Source organism: Pseudonaja textilis, chromosome 5 (genome assembly GCF_049901715.1).
Source record: "Pseudonaja textilis isolate UNSWEBS1 chromosome 5, rPseTex1.2, whole genome shotgun sequence".
Lineage (NCBI taxonomy): Eukaryota > Metazoa > Chordata > Lepidosauria > Squamata > Elapidae > Pseudonaja > Pseudonaja textilis.
In genome coordinates this window covers 24,032,825-24,058,335 of record NC_141994.1, presented here as the reverse complement: position 1 = coordinate 24,058,335, position 25,511 = coordinate 24,032,825, and the positions used below count along the sequence as shown (strand labels likewise).

At 43.3% G+C, this 25,511-nt stretch overlaps 1 protein-coding gene across 6 annotated transcripts in view; it reads right to left on the bottom strand.

The window, feature by feature from the left end:
* Positions 1-6,919: 6,919 nt before the first annotated feature.
* ERGIC2 (ERGIC and golgi 2) overlaps positions 6,920-25,511 on the bottom strand; it is a 37,003-nt gene continuing 18,411 nt past the window's right edge. For 3 of the 6 annotated variants that reach the window (XM_087935553.1, XM_087935554.1, XM_087935551.1), the window contains 12 exons: positions 24,867-24,913; positions 23,433-23,503; positions 21,981-22,021; positions 20,338-20,439; positions 18,675-18,770; positions 17,520-17,575; positions 14,651-14,749; positions 13,980-14,077; positions 12,457-12,619; positions 11,490-11,569; positions 8,849-8,916; positions 6,920-7,688 (listed from right to left, as the gene is read on the bottom strand). In XM_087935553.1, the coding sequence (XP_087791679.1) occupies positions 7,646-7,688; positions 8,849-8,916; positions 11,490-11,569; positions 12,457-12,619; positions 13,980-14,077; positions 14,651-14,749; positions 17,520-17,575; positions 18,675-18,770; positions 20,338-20,439; positions 21,981-22,021; positions 23,433-23,503; positions 24,867-24,913 (964 nt within the window). In that variant the 3' untranslated portion in view covers positions 6,920-7,645. The remainder of the gene's footprint in view (positions 7,689-8,848; positions 8,917-11,489; positions 11,570-12,456; positions 12,620-13,979; positions 14,078-14,650; positions 14,750-17,519; positions 17,576-18,674; positions 18,771-20,337; positions 20,440-21,980; positions 22,022-23,432; positions 23,504-24,866; positions 24,914-25,511) is intronic. The other 3 variants (XM_087935556.1, XM_087935557.1, XM_087935555.1) reach the window with 1 other exon arrangement.

Genomic DNA, 25,511 nt, shown 5'->3' with positions numbered 1-25,511 from the left:
CAGGTCACCCTGAGGAGACAGATTAACCTCCACACGGCCTCAACAACACTCTTTCAAATGACCAGCTGTCTGCAAGGAGTATAAATCCTTCCATTCCCCCACCATTCAGTCAGAGCTGAAGAAGCTTCTTGGATGAGAAGTGAAACATCTTCAAAAGAAAAAAGAAGGAAGTCCAGTTGCCTCCAGGAAAAAGTCAGTCAGAAATGGTGTAGGATCTCCTGCTTGGGCAGGGGGTTGGACTAGATGACCTACAAGTTCCCTTCCAACCCTGATTATCTGTTATGTGTCATCTAAAGCACCTTTGGGACAACCATGACCTGGATGACTGAGAATCTCTACAGACTTTTCGCTGAAGATTAAGTGATCTGGGTGGAACAGGATTCCAGGAACTCTGTTTGACTCAGTGGTTCCGGCGCAGGAATATTTTCAAGCCATCCATCAATTTGTTTTGCTGCTTCCCGAAAACCGGATCCATTAATTATTCTATAAGCTACTTGTTTTCATGGGTTGGAAGCTCCTGGTGGAATCTGTGCAGCATCTTGATACGGGTGCAGCAAAGAATATTAAGACGCGAGCAGCCTGACTCATTCTTCACCCTAACGGTCCTCCAAGTGAGAAATTCGTCTTAATTGTTTTAACGGTAATAGGCATTTCCTCGCCTTCCGACCACCATCGAGCCAAACACTTATGTTGCAAAGCACAACTAAATACAACTACAGTCATTCCTGTGACAGCTACGGCCAAAAAAAAATAAATAAATAAAATAAACTGGGACAAAACCCACTGAACAACTATCTGGCTTAGCGGCAGAAATTTTGGGCTCCATTATTGTCGCATGTTGAGAACTACCTGTATTTTCACGATGCTTTTTGTTTAAAAAAAAAAAAAGAAGTGCTGTAGAATGTACAGTGGGTTAGTTTTTTGAGGTTGTCCAAAAATGGTTTTGATCTTTCTCAATTTTTTTTTCTCTCTGTCAGCGGAAAGCTGAAATTGTGTAAAAACTTGCCTTTCCTTAGTGCAATCTCCTTATTTCATGTGTGTGTGTGCGTGTGTGTGTGTGTGTGTGTGTGTGTAATGTATTGCCTGAAGGTTTGTGATTAGAAGAAGAAAAGAATTGGGGCATCAGGTTTTTAAGGTGAATTGCAGAAGCCTTGCTTTTCCACTTCTGTTGCAGCCTAATAATAATAATTAAAAAAAAACCAGGATTGATGCATAACACATAAAAACACACACAGCAATATTTCCTTTTAGCTGTATATATTGAGCCTGTCCCCAATTGCCGTGTGTGTGTGTCTGCCTGATGCACTGGAAAATAGAGTCTTCCCGACCTAAATGGCCTATTTCTATCTTTTTCAAACCAACTGGTTCCCTTGAAGATAGATAAATTAAATTTCTCTCTAGAGGTGAGCTCTGTTTGTAAGCCTCTGCTTCAATTTCACTAGTGTTTGCAAAAATTGCAAAATATTTCTGCCCAGAAAGATCAAATGGAAGCTTTCATCACCTCCCTCTGATAGCACCTCTTACAACGATGTCAGGGACTGTCACTTTATTGCAAATTATTATTAACAAAGTTATTAACTTTGTTGCTTACGCAAACCATTTTCCGCCTTCCTGCAGTGTGTGTGTGTGTGTGTGTGTGTGTGTGTGTGTGTGTGTGTGTGTGTACACGCATCAACTTTGAATTTCTCATTTCTGCATTTCTCAGCTTAATTTGTTCCCCAAACTCTGACAGTAGGATGCAGATGTTCTCAATATTGGATGAGAAGAAAGAAAATAATTATCTTGCAAGGATCATAACTGAAAGGACAGTCATAAGTCAGTTTTTTCAGTGCCGTCGTAACTTTGAATTGTCACTTGAATCGTCACAATTGTGGGGATAATACAAATTAAAATGGATTCATGAATGATTATTTGAGGAATATAACTTGATAAATTTATAGCTAATACAGCAATTACAATGAATATATACTAAAAAAATGATATTAAGAATGTAGTAATTGATATAAAGAGAATATTGTATGAGAATATTGAAGAAAGCTAATAGCAGGAATGTGTAAATATGGTCATGTTTGCTTTGAAATGTTAAAAAGACCTGGATCCACACTGTTCACATAAAGATGCATTTAAAGAAATAAAAATAAAAAGTAACTTTGAATTGTCCCTAAACGAATGGCTTTAAGTCAAAGACTACTATATTAGGGTAAGAAAACTGGGGGTTTTTTAAAAGAAAAATTCAGCTGGTTCTACCTCTGCTTGGCGGATAAACCAAGTTTCAACCTCTTTTTTTGGTTTTGCTTCAATAATTGCATGGTTAAAACCAATTTATTATCCAACTGGTTTTCTCTGGATTCGTGGCCTTTGAAGCAACTTGTGCTGGAATTGTTTTCCCAAGCAGAAATTTCTGTGTTGATCCGAGGGCTTTTTTTTGTTCTTGAACAGCTGCTAATCCTTAACATTTCTATCTGTTGAATATTTCTTTTTCTTCCTTCGTATGCATTTCTGGCAGCCTGCAGATGCTCAAGTACATTCCAGCTCCCCCCAAATATGAATTTGTCAACAAGCTGGGTTTTTTTTTTCTCCCTAGATGGTGGGTTTTCATTGCCCAGCCTTATTGAATTCATAAGAAAACGATGTTGCTGCGGTTTGCCTGCCCTACAATATGCACACACGTTAGCCGTTCTTAAGGAAGGTTCCTACATCCGTATCGGACCTTGAAACATTTCCTCTGAGAACATTATAAGCAATGCGAGAGATCTTTTGTCAGTCTGATCTCCGTTTTTACAATGTGCAAAATATTTGATTGGATGGCTGAGAGCTATCATCAGTAATAAGGCTAAATATTTATATATATATATATTAAATATCCAGTATTGATCTCGCTTAGTCTGTCAGCTGTCATTTATCTGTCATCTATCTATCTATCTATCTATCTATCTATCTATCATCTATCTATCATCTATATCTATTAGTCCGTCCATCCATCCATCCACTGGTATCTCTCGTTATCTATTCATCATCCGTCATCTATTTGTCATCTATATCTGTCAACTATCAATCCATCCGTCATCTATATCATCTCTGTCAGCTATGTCTGTCTGTCTGTCCATCTGTATCTATTTCTGCCCATCCATCCATCCATCCGTATCTATTTCTCTATCCATCCATCCATCCGTCATGTTATCTATCTCTGTCTGTCATCTATCTATCTATCATCTATTTCTCCATCCATCCATCCGATATCTTTATCAATCCATCCATCCGTCATGTTATCTATATCTATCTGTCATGTCAGCTATGTCTGTCTGTCCGTCCGTCTATCCATCCATCAGTATCTATTTCTCCGCCCATCCTTCAGTATCTATTTCTCTCTCTCATCTATCTACCTACCTACCTACCTTCCTATCTCCATCCATCCGTCCATCCATTCATCCACCCATCCATCAATAGGCTTTTTCTGTCTCTCTTTAATCTATCTCTATTTTCTTTCTAGGACTCATTCATGATCAGGAAATGGGGAGCTTTTTAAAAATAAAAAGCTTAATGAGAATTACGTGCTTCCTCAAGCAATCAGAACTGGAAAGCCCACTCATTTCAATAAATAGGATATATGTTTTTGCGGATTTTATGAGTCAATTCTCAAGGATTACTAAATATAGCTACAAATTGTACCCCAGTGCTGTGTGCAAAAAAAAAAAATAAAAGAATAAAAAATGCTATTTTATTTGCAGTTGGGATAGGACTCTGTATGAGGACATTTAATGAATACCAAATAATTTCATATGCCTACATCCAGTAGAATATTGCTGGTTTTGCATCAATGGAAATATTATTTGAAATAACTCATACTCCAAACACCCCCCACCCCCAAATGTGATTGTGGAATAATGAGGGCACCTAGTGACTAGTAAGGCAAATGACAACAGGGAACAACAATGTTAAACACACACTTCATTTCCAAAGAGCCTCGTGAAATGTAAAATACAAATTATAGTTTCTAGTTGAGACAATATGGCTTTTTAAACAAGGATATTTGAGCCATTTCTTCTCACTTGGTGTCTGCTCGGACAGACAAAGCACAGGGAGTCCTCAGCTTAACAACAGTTTGTGTAGTGATCGCTCAAAGTTACGACGACACTGGAAAAAAGTGAGGTACGATCATTTTTCACACTTATGACCAGGGCTGGGCTGCTGGGGGTTCGGGAGAGCCCCGAGCGAAGATTCTGTGCAGTTTGGAGAACCCCAAATCCCACTCCTGGCTGGCCCCGCCACCCCTCCCCTCCCCTTGAAGGAGTCCCCACACGCCCTTACTGCAGGTAAGTGCAGGGGGGGCGCGTGGAGGCTCGGGGAGGGCAAAAAATGGGCCTCCTGGAAATTCAGGAAGGCTGGAAATGGGTCCATCAAAGTCACTTTTCTTTAGTTCTTTAGAACAGGGGTCTCCAACCTTGGCAACTTTAAGACTTGTGGACTTTAACTCCCAGAGTTCCTCAGCCAGCTTTGCTGGCTGAGGAACTCTGGGAGTTGAAGTCCACAAGTCTTAAAGTTGCCAAGGTTGGAGACCCCTGCTTTAGAAGATTAAGGCCATCAGCCTGGGTGAGTTAGGTACATCAAAAATACCCGAAAATAAGACCCTGTTATAAAAAAAAATTTGCCACCAAAGAAAGGCACCAGGTCTTATTTGAGGGGGATGTCACCCCCGGCCTCTTTTTCACTGTCAGAGACCTTCAGGAACTTCTTCTGAGGCTGGCAAGTCTTTTCTGAAGGCCTCTGCAGCTGATAACAGAGCTCTGGATCGATCTAGAGCTTTATTCTCAGCTACAGAGGCCTTTAGGAAAGCCTTGCCAGCCTTGTCAAAGAAATGGGCCAGCAAGGCAGGTGTTGGGGTGTGCAAGGCCTGGCTACAACTGTTCAAAGGTAATTAGTAGGGCAGTTCCACACACACACACACACACCCATCCCTACCCTAGCTTAATTTTACCCATCCATTCTGGAGTGGGTGGGATCTTAATTAGGGCTTATTTTGGGGGCAGGGCTTATATTGGGCTCACATGTTAAAAAATCAAGCTAGGACTTACTTTCGGGGTAGGACCGGGGAAACGATACTTTCGGTACTTTCTGCAAAACATTTTAAACCTACTAATTTAATGGCCCCCAAAATGTGGTTCTATCTGAATGACTTACGTTCCATCTGCCCACAAGCGTTGCTGGAATATGACATTTTCCACTGGCATCAGATTGTCTATTCCAGGTTGGGCAACTATAGCTAGCATCTTTACGATTGGTGGACCAACTCCCAGAATTTTTCAGCCCGCTAGTGACTTGAAATCCACAGATGGTAAAGCCATCATAGTTGCTCATCCTGCTCCGTCCTTGTCATTAAAATCAGATTTTCCGCCCCCATTGCATTTTGGTCTTTCCAGCTAACAGCCATGTTTTGGGTTTTTTTTTAACCATTCATAAATCACCAAGCTGGTACATTTGAAGTGTCATTCCTACGTTTTTCATTCTTCAATGGAGGGAATATTTTTGGAAGCTGTGATGGAGTCAGATGTGCATCCTACCTTTTTCCTCTATTAAACTTTCCAAATAAATAACGGACATCTAAGTTCTTATTTTTTACAGATGAAGATGGACGTTAAATAAAATTCACTGACAACCAGAACATCATAGCGACTGCTTTGCATATCAGTTGGATAGATAAGATAAGGCTCACAATTTAGATTATGGTTCCCATATTTACTGATGGTATAAAGAGCGTGGAATTAAAAGCTACTGGATTCAATTCAGTCAAATTCATAGTTAATTTGCAATATTAACTCGCACATACGTGCTAGTTGTTTCCTAGGCTCTGGGGGCAGTGCTCATCTCCGTTAGAAAGCCAAAGAACAGCCAGTGCTGTCCGAAGACGTCTCTATGGTCATGCGGCCATGACTAAACGCTTTCGAAGGTGCATGGAATGCTGTTCCCTTCCCACCAAAGGGATCCCTATTTTTCTACTTGCATTTTTTTACATGCTTTCAAACTGCTAGGTTGGCAGAAGCTGAGACAAGTAACGGGAGCTCACTCCCTTACGCAGCACTAGGGATTTGAACTGCCAAACTGCCGACCTTTCTGACTGACAAGCTCAGCATCTTAGCCCCTGAGCCACCACATCCCTTTTTTAAAAATTTAAATTTGCAATATTAATTGCCCACTAATTTCATTATTCTTTTCGTCTGCCATAAATTCAAGAAAGATTTAATGCAAGGCAACGCCGATACAGGAAATCCTCGACTTATGATCACAATTAAGCCCAAAATTTCCATCGCTAAGCAAGACAAGTGAATTTCACCTCATTTTATGACCTTTCTTGCCAGTTATTAAGTGAATCACGGCAATAAATTAGTAGCACGGTCGTTAAGTGAATCTAGGCTTCCCCCTTGACTTTGCTTGTCAGAAGGTCGCAAAAGGGGATTGTGTAACTCCGGGGGCACTGCGACCGTCATAAATATGAATCAGTTGCCCAGCATCTCAATCTTGATCACCTGATCACGGGAAGGCTGCAAGTCATTAAGTGTGAAAAACAGTCATAAGTCCCCCTTTGCAGTGCTGTTGTAACTTCAAATGGTCACTAAATGAACTGTAGTTCATTTAGTCAAGGACTATCTGTATGACTCAGCCTCCAAAAATATGGTGATCAGAATTGTAATCCAATTGGATGGTACTTTAAAACTCAAGAAAATTAAAAATAACCATGATGGATTCTTCAGATTGTCAAGTACCCCTAAGGCTGTCAATCACTCTCAACAGTATCCCTAAGGCTGTCAATCACTCTCAACAGTACCCCTAAGGCTGTCAATCACTCTCAACAGTACCCCTAAGGCTGTTAATTTCTCTTAACCATGTTACAGTGCAAAGAGCCCATGATTCTTCGATCGGTCCATTTGTTTTGTTTTGCAGAAAGAGTCTGACAATAAACAATACGCTAAAAGGTTTTCCACATTTGTTCAAACAGCCAATTCGTAAATTGGTATACATGCTCTGCTCCCAGTATAAGATTTTTAATTTCCTTTCTTGTGCATTAATTCTCCATTTCTTGGGATTCCCACACTCTTAGGATAGGAGTGACATTTTAAAAGATGAGGGGAGAAATTAAAAAAATACCAACCAATCGTATCTCGCACCCCATTTTAAAAACAGAATTATATGGGCTTGTGAGTTTCGGCTGCAAAATTTTCTCGCTTCGCTTGCCTACGGAAAATACATCACTTTCCAATTTCATTCCCGTTGAAGATTATCAATCTACGGGACTCTGCGATGCTCCCAGAATGTAGAGTTGATAAATTTTCACGATTTAAATCCAGTTTCTGAATGATCAATTCTCCTCTCCGTGACAATCCTGTTTCTCGTTCTGGGAAGGAGGACTTTAAAAATGAAAGGATCATCTCAGCGACTTTTTAAAAATCCTTGAAAAGGACGAAACGAGTCACAGCGCAGAGTTTAATTGCTTTCCCTTCTTTCGTTGCCGGGGAAAAAAAGGCTAGTTTGTTTGTTCCCCCCGGCTCCGTGTCTTTAATGTATTGCACAATCTTTTGCTATTAAAAAAATGTCTTTTCATGTCAAGACTAGAGTTTCTGCAGGAGGGGCTATTGCGTCGCCTCTTCGGTGGCTAGAGGTTCGTGGTCATTTCGTTGACTATCTGGAAGTTGAACCTGTCAGAAAAACAAAACAAAACAGAGAAAACGTAATTTTTTGTTTCCTCCCCTTCTTCATGCATTTCGGCTCGTTGTGGCTCAACTCCACCTATTCCTCTTCTAAAGAAAAAAATCATAATACGGATTTATTTGAGAAAGTTTAAACCAGTTTGGCCTAGTGGTTAAGGCTCCAGGTTAGAAAACAGGAGATAGTGTGTTCTAGTCCTACCTTCGCCATGAAAACCAGCTGGGTGACTTTGGGCCAATCACCAGGAGACTGTGAGTTCTAGTCCCGCCTTAGTCATGAAAGCTGGCTGGGTGATTTTAGCCAATCACCAGGTGACTGTGAATTCTAGTCTCGCCTTAGCCATAAAAGAACTCAGTCTTCTGGCTGGGTGATTTTAGGCCAGTGGTAGTCAACTTGATCCCTACCGCCCACTAGTGGGCGTTCCAGCTTTCACGGTGGGTGGGTGGGGGTTTGTCCCCTACTTTATAAATCACCATTACTGTGGTACCGGTGGGCGGTTAAAGAAAACTTACTACTAAGAGAGATACAAATGTGGGTGGTAGATATAAAAAAGTTGACTACCCCTGCTTTAGGCTAATCACCAGGCAACTGTGAGTTCTAGTCCTGAGTTCGCCATGAAAACCAGCTGGGTGATTTTGGGCCTATCACCAGGAGACTGTGAGTTCTAGTCCTGCCTTAGTCATGAAAGCTGGCTGGGTGACTTTAGGCCAATCACCAGGCGAACGTGAGTTCTAGTCCCACCTTAGTCATGAAAGCTGGCTGAGTGACTTTAGGCCAATCACCAGGAGACTGTGAGTTCTAATCCCTCCTAGCCATAAAAGCTGGCTGGTGACTTTAGGCCAATCGCCAGGAGACTGTGAGTTCTAGTCCCACTTTAGCCATAAAAGAACTGACAGTCTCCTGGCTGGGTGACTTTAGGCCAATCACCAGGCGAATGTGATTTCTAAGTCCCGCATTAGTCATGAAAGCTGGCTGGGTGACTTTAAGCCAATCACTGGGAGCCTGTGAGTTCTAGTCCTGCCTTGGCCATAAAAGCTGGCTAGGGTGACTTTAGGTCAATCACCAGGAGACTGTGAGTTCTAGTTCTGCCTTCACTATAAAAACCATCTGGGTGACTTTGGGCCAGACACTCTCATTCAGCCCAACTCACCTCACAGGATTGTTGTTGTGGGGAAAATAGGAGGAGGAGGAGGAAGGTGTGTTGGATATGTTCGCCGCCTTGAGTTATTCATAAAAACAATAAAGGCAGGATGCAGATAAATTAAAATAAAATAAAAAAATAAATGAAAGATGTATCACAGATTTTGTCACAATCGCCGTACCACTTCTAATGTTTATTCACAGTGTTCATTCTGCTTTGTGACTTTCTCCTACTCTTAACTTTCTTTCCTGTGCCTTAATATTGTCACTAATTTTGGAAGAATTATACCAAAGCAACTTATTCAAAATAACTAAGGGCTAATATTTAAGGGGCTGCCACAAAGAAGAGGGGGTCAATTTATTATCCAAAGCACCAGAAGGCAGGACAAGAAACAATGGATGGAAACTAACCTAATCAAGGAGAGAAGCAACCTAGAATTAAGGAGAAGCTTCCTAACAGTGAGGACAATTAACCAGTGGAACTGCTTGCCACCAGAAGTTGTGGCTGCTCCATCACTGGAGGTTTTTAAGAAGAGACTGGACAGCCACTTGTCTGAATGGGTATACAACAGTGGTGGCTAACCTTTTTGGGCAACTGTGCCAAAAATTTTGTGTGTGCACACTTGTGTGCCAGCACCCAGAAGGCAACGAACCCTGCGCATGTGCACGCAATCCTTCCCCCGCCACCCCCTTACCTGCACCGCACCTCATAGCTAATTTTTTGGCTGGTTTGAGGCCTTTTTTGGCCTCCCAGAGGCTTGAAAAAAGCCTCTGCAGGCTTTGCAGGACAAATAATAGGCTCGTTTCATCACTTCCGGTATTACAGTGACAAAACGGGCCTATTATTCAGCCTGCAAAGCCTGTAGAGGCTGAAAAAGGCTTCAAACCAACCGAAAAATCAGCCATGAGGCGCGCACATGCGCAGTGAGGTAAGTTTGCCTGTGGCTCGTGTGCCAGCACAAATGGCTCTGCATGCCACCTGTGGCGTGTGTGCCATAGGTTCGCCATCATGGGTATAGGATCTCCTGCCAGAGCAGGGGGCTAGACTAGAAGACTTCCAAGGTCCCTTCCAGCTCCATTCTATTCTATTCTAATAGAAAGCCTGAGTTCTATTACTGTCAATTTGATAATTACTTCTGTGCACTTGTATTACGAGAGATACCTACAGCATGCTATGAGGCGAATTCAGAATTAATTAATCAAGGCCGTTGGGGAGATGAAATTAGCTTTTCCCCCATCAGCTCTTCATCTTTTGATAGCAAAGTATTATTTTCAATGGTCACAGATACTAGGATCCTGAAATAATGGCTGTTACCCACCTAGCTTTCATTTAAATAGGAGGAACAACTTTCTAATGGCAAGGACTCTCCAACAATTAATAAAACGTCCCCAAAGAGGTTTTTTTCCAAAAGGCAACTGGATTCTGTTTCCCCTTGAAGAGGTTTCGCTTCTCATCCAAGAAGCTTCTTCCAGTTCTTCAGAAGAAGCAGTAAAATCTCTTCAAGGGAAAACGAAGTCCGGTTGTCTTTTGGAAAAAAAAACAACAACCATGACTTGATGGACTGAAAAAACTCTCCATAGACAGTCAGTGGGACGGTCTCATTGTAGAAGTTGTGCGTTTTCTACCTCTGGAGGGTTTGTAAGAAGAGGCTGGAGACCATCTCCTATGGATATGGAGGCTGGGTTTTCTCCACATTGCAGGTGGCTGGATTAGATTATCCATGCGGTTCCTAACTACTTTGTAATTCCAAATATGTCCCAGTGTCGACTCCCACAATTCTTCGCCAAAAGGCTACAGAGATAGTTAGTTCGCCCGAACCCGTAGCTAACTGGTAGCTAATTTTATCGCCAGTTCGGGGAAGCGGCAAATGCCACCCCCTAGTTTGCCACGCCCCTCCCCGAGTCCCCACGTGGGCCATTTTGGATGCCAGGTAAGTGTAGGGCCAGTACGGAGGCTCGAGGAAGGTGAAAAATGGGCCTCCTGGAGGTTCCGGAAGGTCAGAAATAGGCCTGTTTCCAGCCTCTAGGGGCCCCCCGGAGACTAGGGGGGCCGTTTTCGCTCTCCCGGAAGCCTGAGCAAAGCCTTTGGAGCCCAGGGAGAGTAAAAACACGCCCCCACCGTGGTGTAAGAGGCCGACTGGGCCATGCCCACGATGGCCACACCCACCCAGCAACCAGGCCGAGAACCGGTTGCTAAAATTTCTGAAGCCCACCCCTGTGGTTAGGGTGTTGTTACAAGGAAGGTCCCTAAAAATTGGGATGGGCTATCTACCCTCACCAAAGCTGTGCTCCAATTAAGAGCGCCATTAGATTTCCAAGGATCCTTTCCCCTCGTCTGGATTATAACCTTATTCTGTTCTCTGTGTGAGGCAGGAGAGGAAAGCAGAGTCCTGTCTAAGGCTAGATACACACAAAGCCCTATCTGGAGTTCTTGGTTGTTTGCTTGCAGACGTCTCATGACCCAACTAGGGAATGTCATCAGTGACCAAAATGACTGACTGAGATATCTCGCCCTGAGGATGTTTCCTAGTTGGGTTCGTGAAACGTCTGGGAGACAACAAGCAAGCTCAAGAGAGCACCAAAGACCTCACAGTTCAACCCTGAGCTACACCTACCCTAATTAAATCCCAGGTGTTACTCAGAATACTTACAGGTGTAGATTTAGAAGACTTCAGTCTGAAACGGCAACAGATAATTTCCACGATGAACCCTCCAATGCTGTGTAAAATGCCTACGGTAAGAGAACAAATGGAACCTTTGGTTATGTTGGTTATTCTATTTGATGCGGTAAAGTGGCTACAACCAGCGCCTGACAAGCTAAGTCATTAGCTAAGGATTCTGAATTCGTTTAACAACCAAGTGATTCACTTAACAACTGTCACAAAAAAGGCATAACATCAGGTGTGACTCACTTAACAATTTCCTTGTTTAACGGTGGAAATTCCAACCCCAATTATGGTCATATGTCAAGGACCCCCTGCATCTATTAATACCCACGTTTCCCCAAAAATAAAACTGGGTCTTATATTAATTTTTGCTCCAAAAGTCACATTAGGTCTTATTTTCAGAGAAATACGGTACTAAATGCATCCGTATGGCTGACGATCTTAACTAGGGCTTATTTTGGGGGGTAGGGCTTATTGTCAACTCATAAAATATTTCTCTGGTCTTTTAAGAGTTGCCAACAGAAAGGGGTTTGAAAGAGCAGTAAAGCAGCTTGGAAACCGAAAGTGCATTCCATAAATAGTTTTTCAAAGATAGTAACTAGGTGATTTAAGTTTCTGCCCCGCAAAATTCTAACTGGAGAGCATGATTGATGACTCTTGGCTATGGATGTGTCCCATTGGAGAATATGAATTACGGTACACCCAGAGGGTGGGGGAAAAACCAGGGCCAAGGGTGACAATGAATGATGTGTCTCAGAGTCAGCTACACCCAGGCGGTGCAGCCGGCATGTTTACTCCCAATAAATCCTTTCTAAGTTTTGGAAGTTTGGCTTTAGACTCATGATTTAAATGGGAGTAACTGCCGGAATCCTGACACTTATATTATGAGCATCCTGAAAAATCATGCTAGGGCTTATTTTCTGGTTGGGTCTTATTTTGGGGGGAGGTTTACCTGTAGTAGAAAAAATTCCTCCAACTATACCACAGAGTCTGATGATAAACTGCCAGAAGGGCATGTGTTCCTCGGTGACGGTCACCATAAGGGAACTGATATCATACTTCATGAAAATTCCAGAGACTCCGTGACTTCCGGCCGCGTGGTTGATCACGCGCTCCTAGGAAGAGCAGCAAGAAGGAAAACCGAATCAGGAATAGCTTTGCAATACTGTATTAGGTCCGAGACAAATGAAGACTCTAATTTACATACATTAGACCAGCGGCGTCAAACCAGCCCGTGGTGCCTCTGCCAGCGAAAATGGAGCTTTGGGGACCCACTGGCAGAGGGCTGCAGGAGGCCGTGGCAGCCCCTCCAAGCCCCATTTTCGCTGGCAGAGGGCTAGCAAAGCAAACTAAAAACAAAGAAAAGGATAAATGTTTCCCCTTTTGGATTTGAGCATGCAGGAAGGGATAGGAAAGGAGAAAGCGAACAAGGAAAGAGAAAAAAGAAAGGAAGATGGGAAGAGAGCAAGGAAGGAAAAAGAAGAAAAGAGGGGAAGGAGGAAGAAAGGAGAAGGAAAAGGGAAGGAAGGAAGAAGATTAGAATAAGAGTGAGGGAGAGTCTCCACAGGTGCCCCCGACACGAGTGGTGGCCATGCCCCACCATATAAAATAATTTATTTAAATAATAAATTATTTAAAATGTATTTCAGAAGAGCTGGCACGCATTAAGAAACATTAGAAAAAAGAAAAAATGGAAATCATTTAATTACGGACTTTGCACGCACATCTGTTTATTGCAAGAGCTGTATTTTACTTTACTTTATCATAAAGGAAAACAACAGAAGAAAACAGCACCTACAGCTCACACTCACAAAATATTTCTAAAATATTCTACTTTTGTATCATAAAGGAAAATGACAGAAGAAAATGGCATCTATACTTCACACATACCATATATATACTAGCTGGATACCCGTGCTTCACTACGAAACTATGTGATTGGGTTTAGTTTTTATGGAGGAAAATAAGCGGGGGGGATTGTGCCTCTGCATCCATCGGTATTCATCTGGCTAGCGTCATGTCAGTGTGTGAGAGTTGAGTTGAATTGAGAGTTGTTTGGAAAGTGAAAGAGTATTTGCTGCGTGAGCAAGGAGGAGACAGCAAGGAGCCTGGGCGTGGCTTAGCTCAGCTGTTCTGTACTAAAGCTGCTTGGTGCTCTGAAACTGAAACTCCTCTCCTCTGCTTGTGTTTGTATTTGGAAGAGTCCCCCTTTGGGGAGGGGGACTAGAACTCCTTAGCATCAGAGCGTGTTAATAATAATAATAATATAGGAAATACTAAAGCTCTGATGGTCATTTCAAAAAATCCTTTCTTAGTGAGCACCTAGAAGCCAAGAGGAACATACGTGCCAAATTTCAAGTTTGTAGGCTTTACAGTTCTGGAGATTTTGTGATGATTCATGAGTGGTATTTTGCTTTTATATATATGTATATATAGAGAGATAAACGCTGCTCTTTTTTTGACGCCAGGACTCACCCTTTCTGTTACTGCAAACTGATGCGTTTCTGCTGAAATTTTGTGTGTTTGAAGTTTTGTTGGCACCACTGTGACAAAGTACTGGAACATCTGATTGTCTGCAGAACCCCACCCCACCCCAAAAGAAAAAATAGGTAAAACAAAATTCATCACGCAAGAAAAACAACGGTCCGAGCACAATCCTACATCGTTGGTTTTATTCTATGTCATAAAGTTTTAAAGCGCATTTCAACACGAGATAAACTCATTTATCCACGAATAAAACGAAATCACTGCTTCATAAATCTCTCGTGCCTCCTTATATCCATTTCCTTGTGCTTATACAAAAGGCTCAACACCCCACGTGCGATAATTAATCTTTATGTAAATATATTAATAATTTGGGGGAAGCGAGAGGTGTTCCACGGAAAATGCACCATCGAGGCTAGATTCCGTAAAAAAAAATGACATTTATTTATGAAACGTATTACACTACCCATTATTATTGTAATTATTGAATATCTCAGCGGAGGTGTGATTAAAACCTCGGCGGAGTCATTAGAAATTCCACGAAAATGATGCAATAAATGCCATTTAGGGAAATCAAGGAGAGAATTGTAATCCAACAACAAACGAAGTTGTTGAGCTGTTGTCCCACCCCACCCTACCCCCGACAAATAGAACCCACTTACGATCTGATGCAATCTTTTCGGTACCATCTAAAGGATTAATAATGCCTGGAATGAGCTCTCCAAAAGACAAGTGATCTATCCTATGGGAGAAATTGTATGCTAGAAGACACAACGGGAAAACACCTGGTTAATATCGTAATTTTAGCTATGTGTGTGTGTGTGTGTGTGTGTGTGTGTGTGTATCCTCAGAAAATATATTATATATATATATATATATACACACACACACCACACACACACATACACCGTATTTCTTCAACAATACGTCCCCACCCAATAGGAAGGCCCAGCACTGTTTTATACGCATGCAGTGAAATTAAGCCCCGTCCCCCAAATTTGGGCCTATTTAAAGCATGTGTTTCCCACCATTTCTCACATCGCTTGAACAACACGAGGTGAACAGAAATGGGGGGGAAAGGCAGGGAGGGGGGAAACTTGCTGTTAGGCTAGAGCGCCCTGCAGACAGCCATGCCTCGCCAGCAGGCTGCTCCTAACGGCCGATAGAAGTGGCCTGGTGGCGAGGTGAATCTGCACGCATTGGGCACTCTAGGTGAGGGTGCGTGTGCAGGGAAAATTAAGTCACCCCTCAAAAAGACGGCCTAGCCATTTGGGGGTAAAAAAATAAGGCCCAGCCTTATTTTCTGAGAAATACGGTGTGTGTGTGTGTGTGTGTGTGTGTGTGTGTGTGTGTGTGTATATGTGTGTGTGTGTGTGTGTGTGTGTGTATATATGTGTGTGTGTGTATATATATATATATATATATATATATATTTCTTAAGTTTTCGCTGGTACTTACATGGACCAGAAGCTACACTGCAACCTCATCACTGCCCACTTCAAACCCCTCCGAGCCATACATGAAGCAGGCCGACACCCACTATGGAGATGCAGCGCGACCTCGAACTCGAAGCCGGGCAGCAGGAAATCCAGCCAATCAGAACACGGCCAACCCCCAACCAATCAAAACACAGCCAGGCCCCCCACCAATGAGAAGACACCCCCACCCAATCAGAACACAGCCAAGCCCCCACCCAATCAAGTCCCACCCCCACTGGCAGTTGGAAAGAAAAAAGCAGCTGCAATTTCACATCACTCTGAAAAGCAAGAACCGAAGACAGAGGCCTGATGCTGATGAATGAGACTTCATCGAAACGTTGCCTAGATACTTTGAATCTTACGCGGGAGAAAACCCGAACAACCAAAGATCCATATATATATATATATATAGATAGATAGATAGATAGATAGATAGATAGATAGATAGATGTATGTATGTATGTATGTATGTATGTGTATGTGTATGTGTACGTACATACATACACACACAGAGACACTCACACAAAGAAGTCCTTGATTTACAACCACAATTGAGCCCAACATTTCTGTGGCAAAGAGTTAAGTAAATTCGGTCCCATTTTATGGACCTTTCTTGCTATCTTTGTTAAGCAAATCGCCGCAAGTTGTTAAGTCAGTAACATAGTCATTAAGGGAAACCTGGTTTCCCCGTTGAGTCTGATTGAGAGTTAGTCACAAAAAGGGATCACACACACACCCCGGGGACATAGGAAAATCGCCATAAATATGAGTCAGTTGCCAAGCAACTGAATTTTGATCTTGTGACCATGAAATGTGAAAATGGGTGTAAGTCATTTTTTTCCCCCAGTGACGTCATAACTTAGAGCGGTTGCTAAATGAACTGTCATGAGTCAAGGACTACCTTGTGGCTCAGGTTCAACACCAGGCAACCCAAGAGCTTCATTCTTCTACTCAAAATTGTGGATGAAATTTCATCTACTGTATATATCAGGGCTCTCCAAATTTGGCCGTTTTTAAGACTTGTGGACTGAAGCTCCCAGGATTCCCCATCATGGAAGTTGAAGTCCACAAGTCTTAAAGTGGCCACGGTTGGATGCTCTCATCCTGAGCTTCCCAGCATCCCTCTAGCTACAGGGGTGTCCAACCTTGGCAACTTTAAGACTTGTGGACTTCAACTCCCAGAATTTCCTCAGCCGGGGGGGGGCGCGTGGAGGCTCGGGGAGGGCAAAACATGGGCCTCCTGGAAGTTCAGGAAGGCTGGAAATGGGTCCATCAAAGTCACTTTTCTTTAGTTCTTTAGAACAGGGGTGTCCAACCTTGGCAACTTTAAGACTTGTGGACTTCAACTCCCAGAGTTCCTCAGCCAGCTTTGCAAAGCTTTGCAAAGCTGGCTGAGGAACTCTGGGAGTTGAAGTCCACAAGTCTTAAAGTTGCCAAGGTTGGACACCCCTGCTCTAGCACTTTAATGGTGTCATTGTCCACTCATAGAATATTGCCTGTTTTAGTAGTTGCCATAAAAAAAGGGGGGGGGGGAATGAAATCTGGAAGAGCAGTAGAGTTTGAAATTGAAAGTACATTCCAACTCTTCTCTTTAAAAGGTTGTAACTACAATACCAGAGCTTTTGCCCACCAATATACTGAATTGGAGAATGTGATTGATGACACCCAACCTGTGAATGGGCTCAATTGGAGAATCTGATTTATGATACACCCAGGGGGAAGGGGCGAAACAAGAGTCACAGGGGACTGTATGCCAGAGTTGGCTTCATACAGGGCAGTGCCAGCATGTCGCCTCTAATAAATCTTTTGAAGTTTTTTTTGAAGTTTGGCTCGAGAATCATGATTTCATTAGGGTGACTGCTGACCACGCTGCAAAAATCTAGTGGCGGTGTGCATTTGTTTCGGCACATGCCTCCAGAGGTCGGCTGCTTTTGCAGAGTACGTCACAAAGTTATTTTGTGCAAGCGGTGAAGAATGTGCCTCGATAGATTTGTCCCAAGCACCCTGTGAAAAATAACACGTCTCCAACGCCCAAGGAACAGAGCTGGCTTACATTCGTGGCTCACCAAGGCTGCCAAATGTGCGTGGCCCCTCGGGTGGGGAATTGCCCTAAAATGAAAGGCAAGGAAGAAAGAAAAATGGTTGTGTTGGAATTCAAGAATGTTTTTGAAGGGCAGACTTAATCATGGAATTGATATACATTTCCAATGACAGGAACGCTTCTTTTCGCAAACAGAATTCCAAATGAACCCTGTAGTAGGTGTCTCCAATCTTGAGTGCCTGGGTGTTGCGTACACGTGGGCATGTGCATAGCCCCACTTGCGTGAGCATTGCAGGAGGGCTCACAGCTCCATTCGCGCATCGCAGGGGGTCGTGGCCCTACTAGCGCAACAGGGGCTCGCGTGCACAACAAAACTCTCCCTTCTTTCCCCCCTACCTCCTCTGGGCCACCAATCTGGAAAGGTTGGGGAACTATTCTATTCTGCCCCTCCAGCAGCCAAATCAGAGGAGGAGGAGGAGGTGCGGGTATCAGGGTCAGCATCAGGGCAACCTGGGACCTTCCAGGGGGAAGAGAGATGGAGCTGGCAGAGAGAGAGGCAGAGGCAGAGCCTGAGCCCTCTGATGGAGAGTCAACAGCGCCCAGGTCTGGAGGTAACTAATGAGGAAGAGGAACAGTTGAGTCTAGTGCCTGAAACGCAGATGTGCAGAAGGCAGAGGAGAGGAGAGCAGTGGAAATCTATGGGTCGGCCCTTGGGACGGAAGAGCCACCGCTACTAGCGAAGCCCCACCCTAGCTCTGGGGCTAAAAGGCAGGGGGTGGAGATGAATAGATGTGGCAGACAACTATTCATCTTCCGGCTGGACGGACTAGTTAACCTGCGAGAGAAACTTTTTGCTGGGGCTGCCGGCACTCCTAATAAAGGAACCTTTTTCGGGTCACTTCAGAGGGTTTGTCGTGTTTGGGGAGCTGGCTCAGAACAATGGTATTCTTGGTCTGTTCCTTGAAAAATGTACACCTGATGTTTTGAACTGGGAAGCAAAAGCTGGTTTATAATAGGGTTTCCCAACCTTGGCAACTTTAAGACAGGTGGACTTCAACTCCCAGAAGGAGCTGGCTGGGGAGTTCTGGGAGTTGGGAGTTGAAGTCCACACGTCTTAAAAGTTGCAAATGCTGGTTTATAGCGTTTCAGGAAATGAAATGAACATACTTGCCCACTGTAACGTGAAAGTTCCCTGCTACTTTATTCACATAGAGGTGCCCGTGAATTCTGCAGGCATCAGCCGAATGTACGGGATTGTCTTCCCTGCGCAGATTTTTTTTAAAAAAGAAAAGAAATGCAATTCTTAAAAAGTAGCACTTTGCATTTTACAAAGCCTTGCAAAATACAAATTACATATTGCTCTTAGGCAAATTCTAATGTAATGATCCCCAATGACCACGGAAGTAGATGCAAGCTCGCAAATTGAGGAAAAATTAGGAGACATACTGGTATGTCTTAGAAGACAGGAGATAGAATAACAGGATTGGAAGGGACTTTGGAGGTCTTCTAGTCCAACCCCCTCTACTCTAGCAGGAGAACCTATACCAGGTGGTCGGCAAACTGAAGCACACATAGAGCCATTTGGACCCATTTCCCACAGAAAAGAAAACACAGGGAGCCACAAAACCCTTTTTGACATCTAAAATGAAGATAACACCGCATGTTTGCCAATTTCTCACCACATATTAATCATACTGGTAAACCAGTCTCTGTTGTGGTTCGCCGGCAGCTGGTGCAGACGGCAGTGGAATCGGACAGTGAGGAAGAACAGGGACCAGTCAGGGAGTCTAGAGAGGACTCGGGTGGGGGTCCTGCGTCCGATGCAGAGATGGGGCCAGGACTATCTGGGAGTGGTGTGCCAACTCTGGAGCCTCTGGAGTTTGGCAGCAGCGAGGAAGAGGAACAAAGGGAGCCTGTTCCCAGTGCATGTGTGCCCAGAGCTGCTAGAAGGCGAGAGCCGCTGAAACAGAAGGGGTGACTCGGGAGTAAGGCTGGGAGGTGATTGCCGCTCCCATAAGGGATAAAAGTCAGGCCAAGATGACAAAACCTTTGTAGGAAGCAAAGTAGTTCGATCGGTTCCTAATCATCCTCAAGCTCTGTGCAGTTTGGTTGTTTTTTTTTCTTGTACTTTGGTTTCTTTTATAATTAATTGGATACTTCTGTTTTTGGCAGCATTCCACAGCATTGAAAGGTGAGCGCTTATCTTGGGGGACTGTTTAAGATTAGCTCCGGCTGGGAATGGAAACAATTCCCAGCATTGCAATAAAATAGGTTTTGCTTTTAAAACAAGTTTGTGATTAATTATGATTGATGAAGCCTGGGTCAGAACAGTCTCGTACCATTCAGGTTAAACGTTTTTGTTTTCTTCTGACACTTTTCTTTTCTTGGATTTATCTGTGGTTGGCCTACCGGGGGGGTCAGAAAACTAAAGAAAGCGCATGCCGGCGGATGTCACACACATTGGTGGTTGTGACGCACATTTTGAGCGACTGAGTCACAGCAGAGGGGGGAAAGAGCCACATGCAGCTCTAGAGCCTCGGGTTGCCAACCTCTGAACCTTATGCCATTCCAGACAAGGGACTGTGCAATCTCTTCTTAACAATCTCCTGTGTTGGAGTATCCACAACTTCTTTGGGGTTTATTTTTCTTTTATCACTTTGTGTATTAAAAACTTCCTTACTGAGAAATGGCTTAGCACATTGATTCTAATATGGCTAAAGTCATGGCTTTCATCTCTGAATTGGCATGTTTTAGATTACGTTAGTTCTTTTTCATGGTTTCTCACCCCCCATTCCCCCAAGGTGAGGAGACCCTGAAGCTACTGTCTCACCTTGGCGGAAGTGCCGTTGAAGCACTTTTAAAAGCACTTTTGAATATTATGTCTTGGAGAGAGTGTTCTTCCTGCAGCCGGGCCTGAATATTTTGTAGTATCCTAGAAGTAAAGCAAAAGACAAAGATTCAGCTATCATATCTATATCAATCTATTCTATTCTATCGATCAATCAATCAATCTATCTATATCTATTTAACTATCATTATTTAACTATCTATCAATCTATCATCTATCTATTCTATATCTACCTACCTATCTAGAATACATTATAGTTATTTATATTATATAATTAGTTATATACGCGTATGTGTATTTCCCCCATGCCATCATTCTACTAAACAACTAATTCTCTCAACACTATCAAACTGCTTAGTAGGGCTATATTAATATCCTTCTCATCTTTCCTACTACCGATTTCTTTATCTTCTTATGACTGTAACATTGTTGCTTGCATTTTACAATTTATATTGTTTTATTATATTGTAATATCCTAGTATAGTTGATGTCGACTGCTTATTTGGTATCCAATGACTATCATTGAGTGTTGCATCTTATGATTTATGATGAATGTATTTTTATGATAGGGGACACGGTGGCTCAGTGGCTAAGACACTGAGCTTGTCGATCAGAAAGGTCGGCAGTTTGTCGGTTCGAATCCCTAGCACAGCGTAATGGAGTGAGCTCCCATCACTTGTCCCAGCTTTCTGCCAACCTAGCAGTTCGAAAGCACGCAAAAAAAAAATGCAAGTAGAAAAATAGGGACCACCTTTGGTGGGAAGGTAACAGCGTTCTGTGTGCCTTTGGGTGTTTACTCATGCCAGCCACATGACCACGGAGACGTCTTTGGACAGCGCTGGCTCTTCTTCGGCTTTGTACCGAAGATAAGCACCGCCCCCTTAGCCAGAAACAACTAGCACATATGTGCGAGGGGAACCTTTATTTTTATGATAAATTATCGTGATTTATCACTTGGTTGCTTGTATGTACACTGAGAGCTTCTGCACCAGAGACAAATTCCTTGTGCATCCAATCACACTTGGCCAATAAAGAATTCTATCAGGCATGAAAAACCAGGTCTATATATGAAGGTTTAATTAAAGTGGTCTATTGCTAAAAGCCAAGAATTGCACAAGAATTTTCTCAACTAATCAACAAATCTTCTCAACCTGCTTAGAGTTAGATAACCATCAGCGGTAGACAACGGTTAGATAACCGTCAATGGTATTCAAGGGAGATTGGACTTAGTTCTCTTGTGGCTATGTAGGGATTCTAGGCTGATGCCTCTTTTCAGTCCACCCACAAGCTCTGCCATTCCCTGTCCTACAGCAGCACTTCTAACAATAGTGAAACATGTGCACAATAAAGCAACATTAATAGTGAATCCTGCAGAACAGGGTCTTCAAACTTGACAGCTTTAAAACTTGGGGACTTCAGCTCCCAGAATTCCTTTTCCAGTCATGTTAGCTCAGGAATTCTGGGAGTTGAAGTCCACAAGTCTTAAACTTGCCAAGTTTGAAGACCCTTGCTGCCGAGCTACAACCCACCACTGAAATTATTTAAGTCCTTAGTCAATTTAACGTTGAACTAAGATGGCCTTGGATGGACATGAATTATGATGATTATAATTACTGAACTGTTACCTTTGCCACTCTCTTTGCATGGGACTGAGTTCAAATATCACCTAAAACAAAACAAAAACAACAACAATCAAAGTTAAGACATAAACTATCTTTAGTTTGTTTCTGAAAAAAATTGTGAGCCTAAGAAAGCTGCACCAAACAATAATCCAGCAAGGTAATCAGTCTGATATGTGGTTAAGGAACTGGGCTAGAAAATGGGAACAGTAGGCCAACCACTCCCCCTCAGCCCTAGGAAGAATGCAATGGCAAACCACTTCTGAAAGACCTTGTCAAGAAAACTGCAGGGCCTGGACCAGGCAGTTGCCAGGAACCAAAACTGACTCGAAGGCACATAACAACAAAAATAATCTTTGGCAACTGGCAGGTATTTATGACGGTTTCACAGGCTCAGGTTTTCACTTTTTGTAACCTTCACAGCGGGTGTTCAACGAGCGAAGTCAATGGGGGAAGCCAGACATGCTTAGTGGCTGCATGGTTCGCTTAACAACTGCAGTGATTCGCTTAGAGACAATGGTGAAAAGGGAACAAAACTCACTTAGCAACCACTGTGCTCAGCAACGGAACTTTTGGGCTCAATTCTGGCCATAAGTCGAGTTGACATTTGGAGAGTAAGGGGTTTTTTTTGGAATGGAAATCCATCTTCTGCTTGCCATTCTCACTAGAGAAGACCGTGTGGTTCACGGTTCTGCAGGGCATGGCATGGCTATCCTGAGGGTGGATGTCAACTCTGGTCATATTTTCTGTGACCGTGGATACCCAAGCCAAGCTCAGTAAAATCAAGAGTTATCATGGGGTGAATAGTTTCATCCCTGGAATGCATAACAAGCCAGATGTTGTGGCCCACCAGCAGCCACAGTGAGGAGGCTGGTGGAGAACATGGGCCAGTCCTGGAGTCTGGGGAAAGCTCTTTCGAGGCTCTGCGTCGGGGGCAGAGATGGGGCCAGAGCCACCTGACAGTTATCAGCTGCCTTTGGAGTCGGAGATCAGTGGGACAGAAGAACAGCTGGAGCCTGTTACCAGTGTGCGCATGCACAGAGCTGCCAGGAGAAGGGAACAGTTAAGGAACAAGGGTCGACTCGGGAGTAAGGACACAGGTGGATGGTGACTGGCCCCTCCCATAGGGAATAAAGAGGAGAGAAAGGGGAGGGGTGTTTGCAGGAGACAATTAGTTCAATTCATTAGGGTGAAGATCTCTTCTTGACTTCTTGCCAAGTAATTGCTGCTACAGTGTGGCATTTGGAAGATATCGGCCTGGCAGTTCTCCCAGACTGATAAAGGTCTGTCGTTGTGAAATCTCTTGAAAGACTGTTGTCCGGGTCTTTGCTGGAGAGGAATTCCCTTTAACCTAAATAAAAGGGGTTTAAATCGGAACGAGGAGTCGGGTTCATGATCTTGGGAAGCAGCAGGTGTCACTGAACCTTTGACCAAAAAAACAACGAAACTCCCACTTACTGGTTCATAGACCAATCCATCTGCAGTAGCAACCATTGTTTCTGCCAAATCCAGGACGTCAGCACCAATATCTGTTTCAAAAAGTTGAAAAGGAAAGAATTTGCAAAGGGTTATATAAACTGTTTCTTTTCCAAACGTCCGTCGTTAAACGAAATGTGGATCCACCTGTTCCTTTAATGGAATCCTCAAATCATTACAATACATTTTATTTCTTTAACAAATTTACAGGTAGAAAACTGAGAAACTTGTACGTTTTGAGCCCACCAACTGCAGTCATCTCAAAAAATAGAAGGAATTTACAAATCCTGCTTTCTTCTCAGTGAGGACTACAGAAATATTGTGGCTTCTTTGGGCCCCAGAAACAAGTTCTCCTGTTGATTAAAACCCTGATTATAAGTACTGTAAATAATGGTAATTCAAGATGCATTATTAGTTGGTAAAAGGATTGGCTGAGACTAATGGATGCCATCATTTCAAAGCATTTCGCTGAATATTAGCTCCAATTTGCATCTGGCTTCTCTTTTTTTCTTCTTTTTTGTACTAGCCAATGTGATTTTTTTTTAAAAAAAGAAGGTAGCCATTTCAAAAGTCTCGTTTCTAGCTTTAAAATAGATATCATAATAATGACAGCATTAAGAAAATATAGGGAAAGTCATCAGGGATCTACTTTCAATAATAGATCTTGTCGAAGCTTGAAGAGAGGAATCTCGACCTAGCATTATCTGATTTCGATCCTGATTTCATAATATGTCAGTCTAGCCCCATGATGGTGAACCTATGGTATGCATGCCACAGATGGCACGCAGAGCCATTTGTACGGGCATGCGAGCCCCAGCCAAACTTACCTGCACTGCGCATGCACGCGCCTCCCAACTAATTTTTGGCCTGTTTGACACTGTTTTCGCCCTCCTGGAGGCTCGAGGGAAGCCTCTGCAGCCTCAGGAGGCCGAAAAATGGGCCTTCTGAAAATACTGGAAGTGCCGAAATGGCCCCGTTTTCAGCCCCCAGAGGCTTCTCTCGAGCCTCCAGGAGGGCGAAAACAGCCTCCCCGGACTCCAGAGGCCCTCCAGAGGCTCGTTTTCAGCCTCTGGCTGGCCTCTGGAGCCCGGAAGAGGCCATTTTCACCCCTCCGGTGGGCTCGAGAGAAGCCTCTGCAGCCTTTGGAGGGCAAAAAACGGAAGTGCCGAAACAGGCCCGTTTTTCAGCCTCCCGAGGCTGCAGAGGCTTTCCTCGAGCCTCTGGGAAGGCGAAAGAAGCCTCAAACGGGCCAAAATTCAGCTGGGAAGCACGCGCATACGCAGGGGAATGGGGTGCATTGCATGTGGGTGCTGGCACATGCGCGCGCGTTTTCGGCACAAAACGAAAAGGATCGACATCACCGGTCTAGCCTGAATAACTGCTGTAGTAAAACAAAGATTGAATGAAAATACTTACGTTGACACTTCATTGCAACTGTGATGTCTATATTCATTCTTAATTTACTAGAAAAGGGGAAAATACAATTATGTTAATTTCATCAGAGTGCCATAGTGTCAATTCTTCTTTGTCCTGATGTGTGAGACAGTCCTGCACATAAGGCCACAATGGAACCCAAAATTTATGCTGTTAAGTGAATTTTGCCCTCATTTTATGACCTTTCTTGCCACTGTTAAATTTAACACCACCATTAAATTAGTAAATTTGCTAAGCAAATCCGGCTTCCCCATTGACTTTGCTTGTCAGAAGCAAAACTTGATCACTGGACACTGCGACCGTCATAAATAGGAACCATGCCCTGTATTTTGATTACCTGACCACTGCAACGGTCATTAAGTGAGGAAAAACGGTCAAAATCTTCTTTTTTCCCCCCATGCCACTCTAACTTCGACCGGTCACTAAGCAAACCATTAGAAGTCAAGGACTGCCTGTACAATTTTTCATAAACATTTAAAGCCACCACTGCTTGACATTTGACATCAGGGCAGGAGGAACTGAAAGTCTAAGGAAGAAAGATGAAAGCAGATTCTGAAAGATGCCTTCATTGCTCCTTCTGGTTTCTCATCTATTTTCTGAGTATGTTTGTTCATCTTTTTCTGCCAT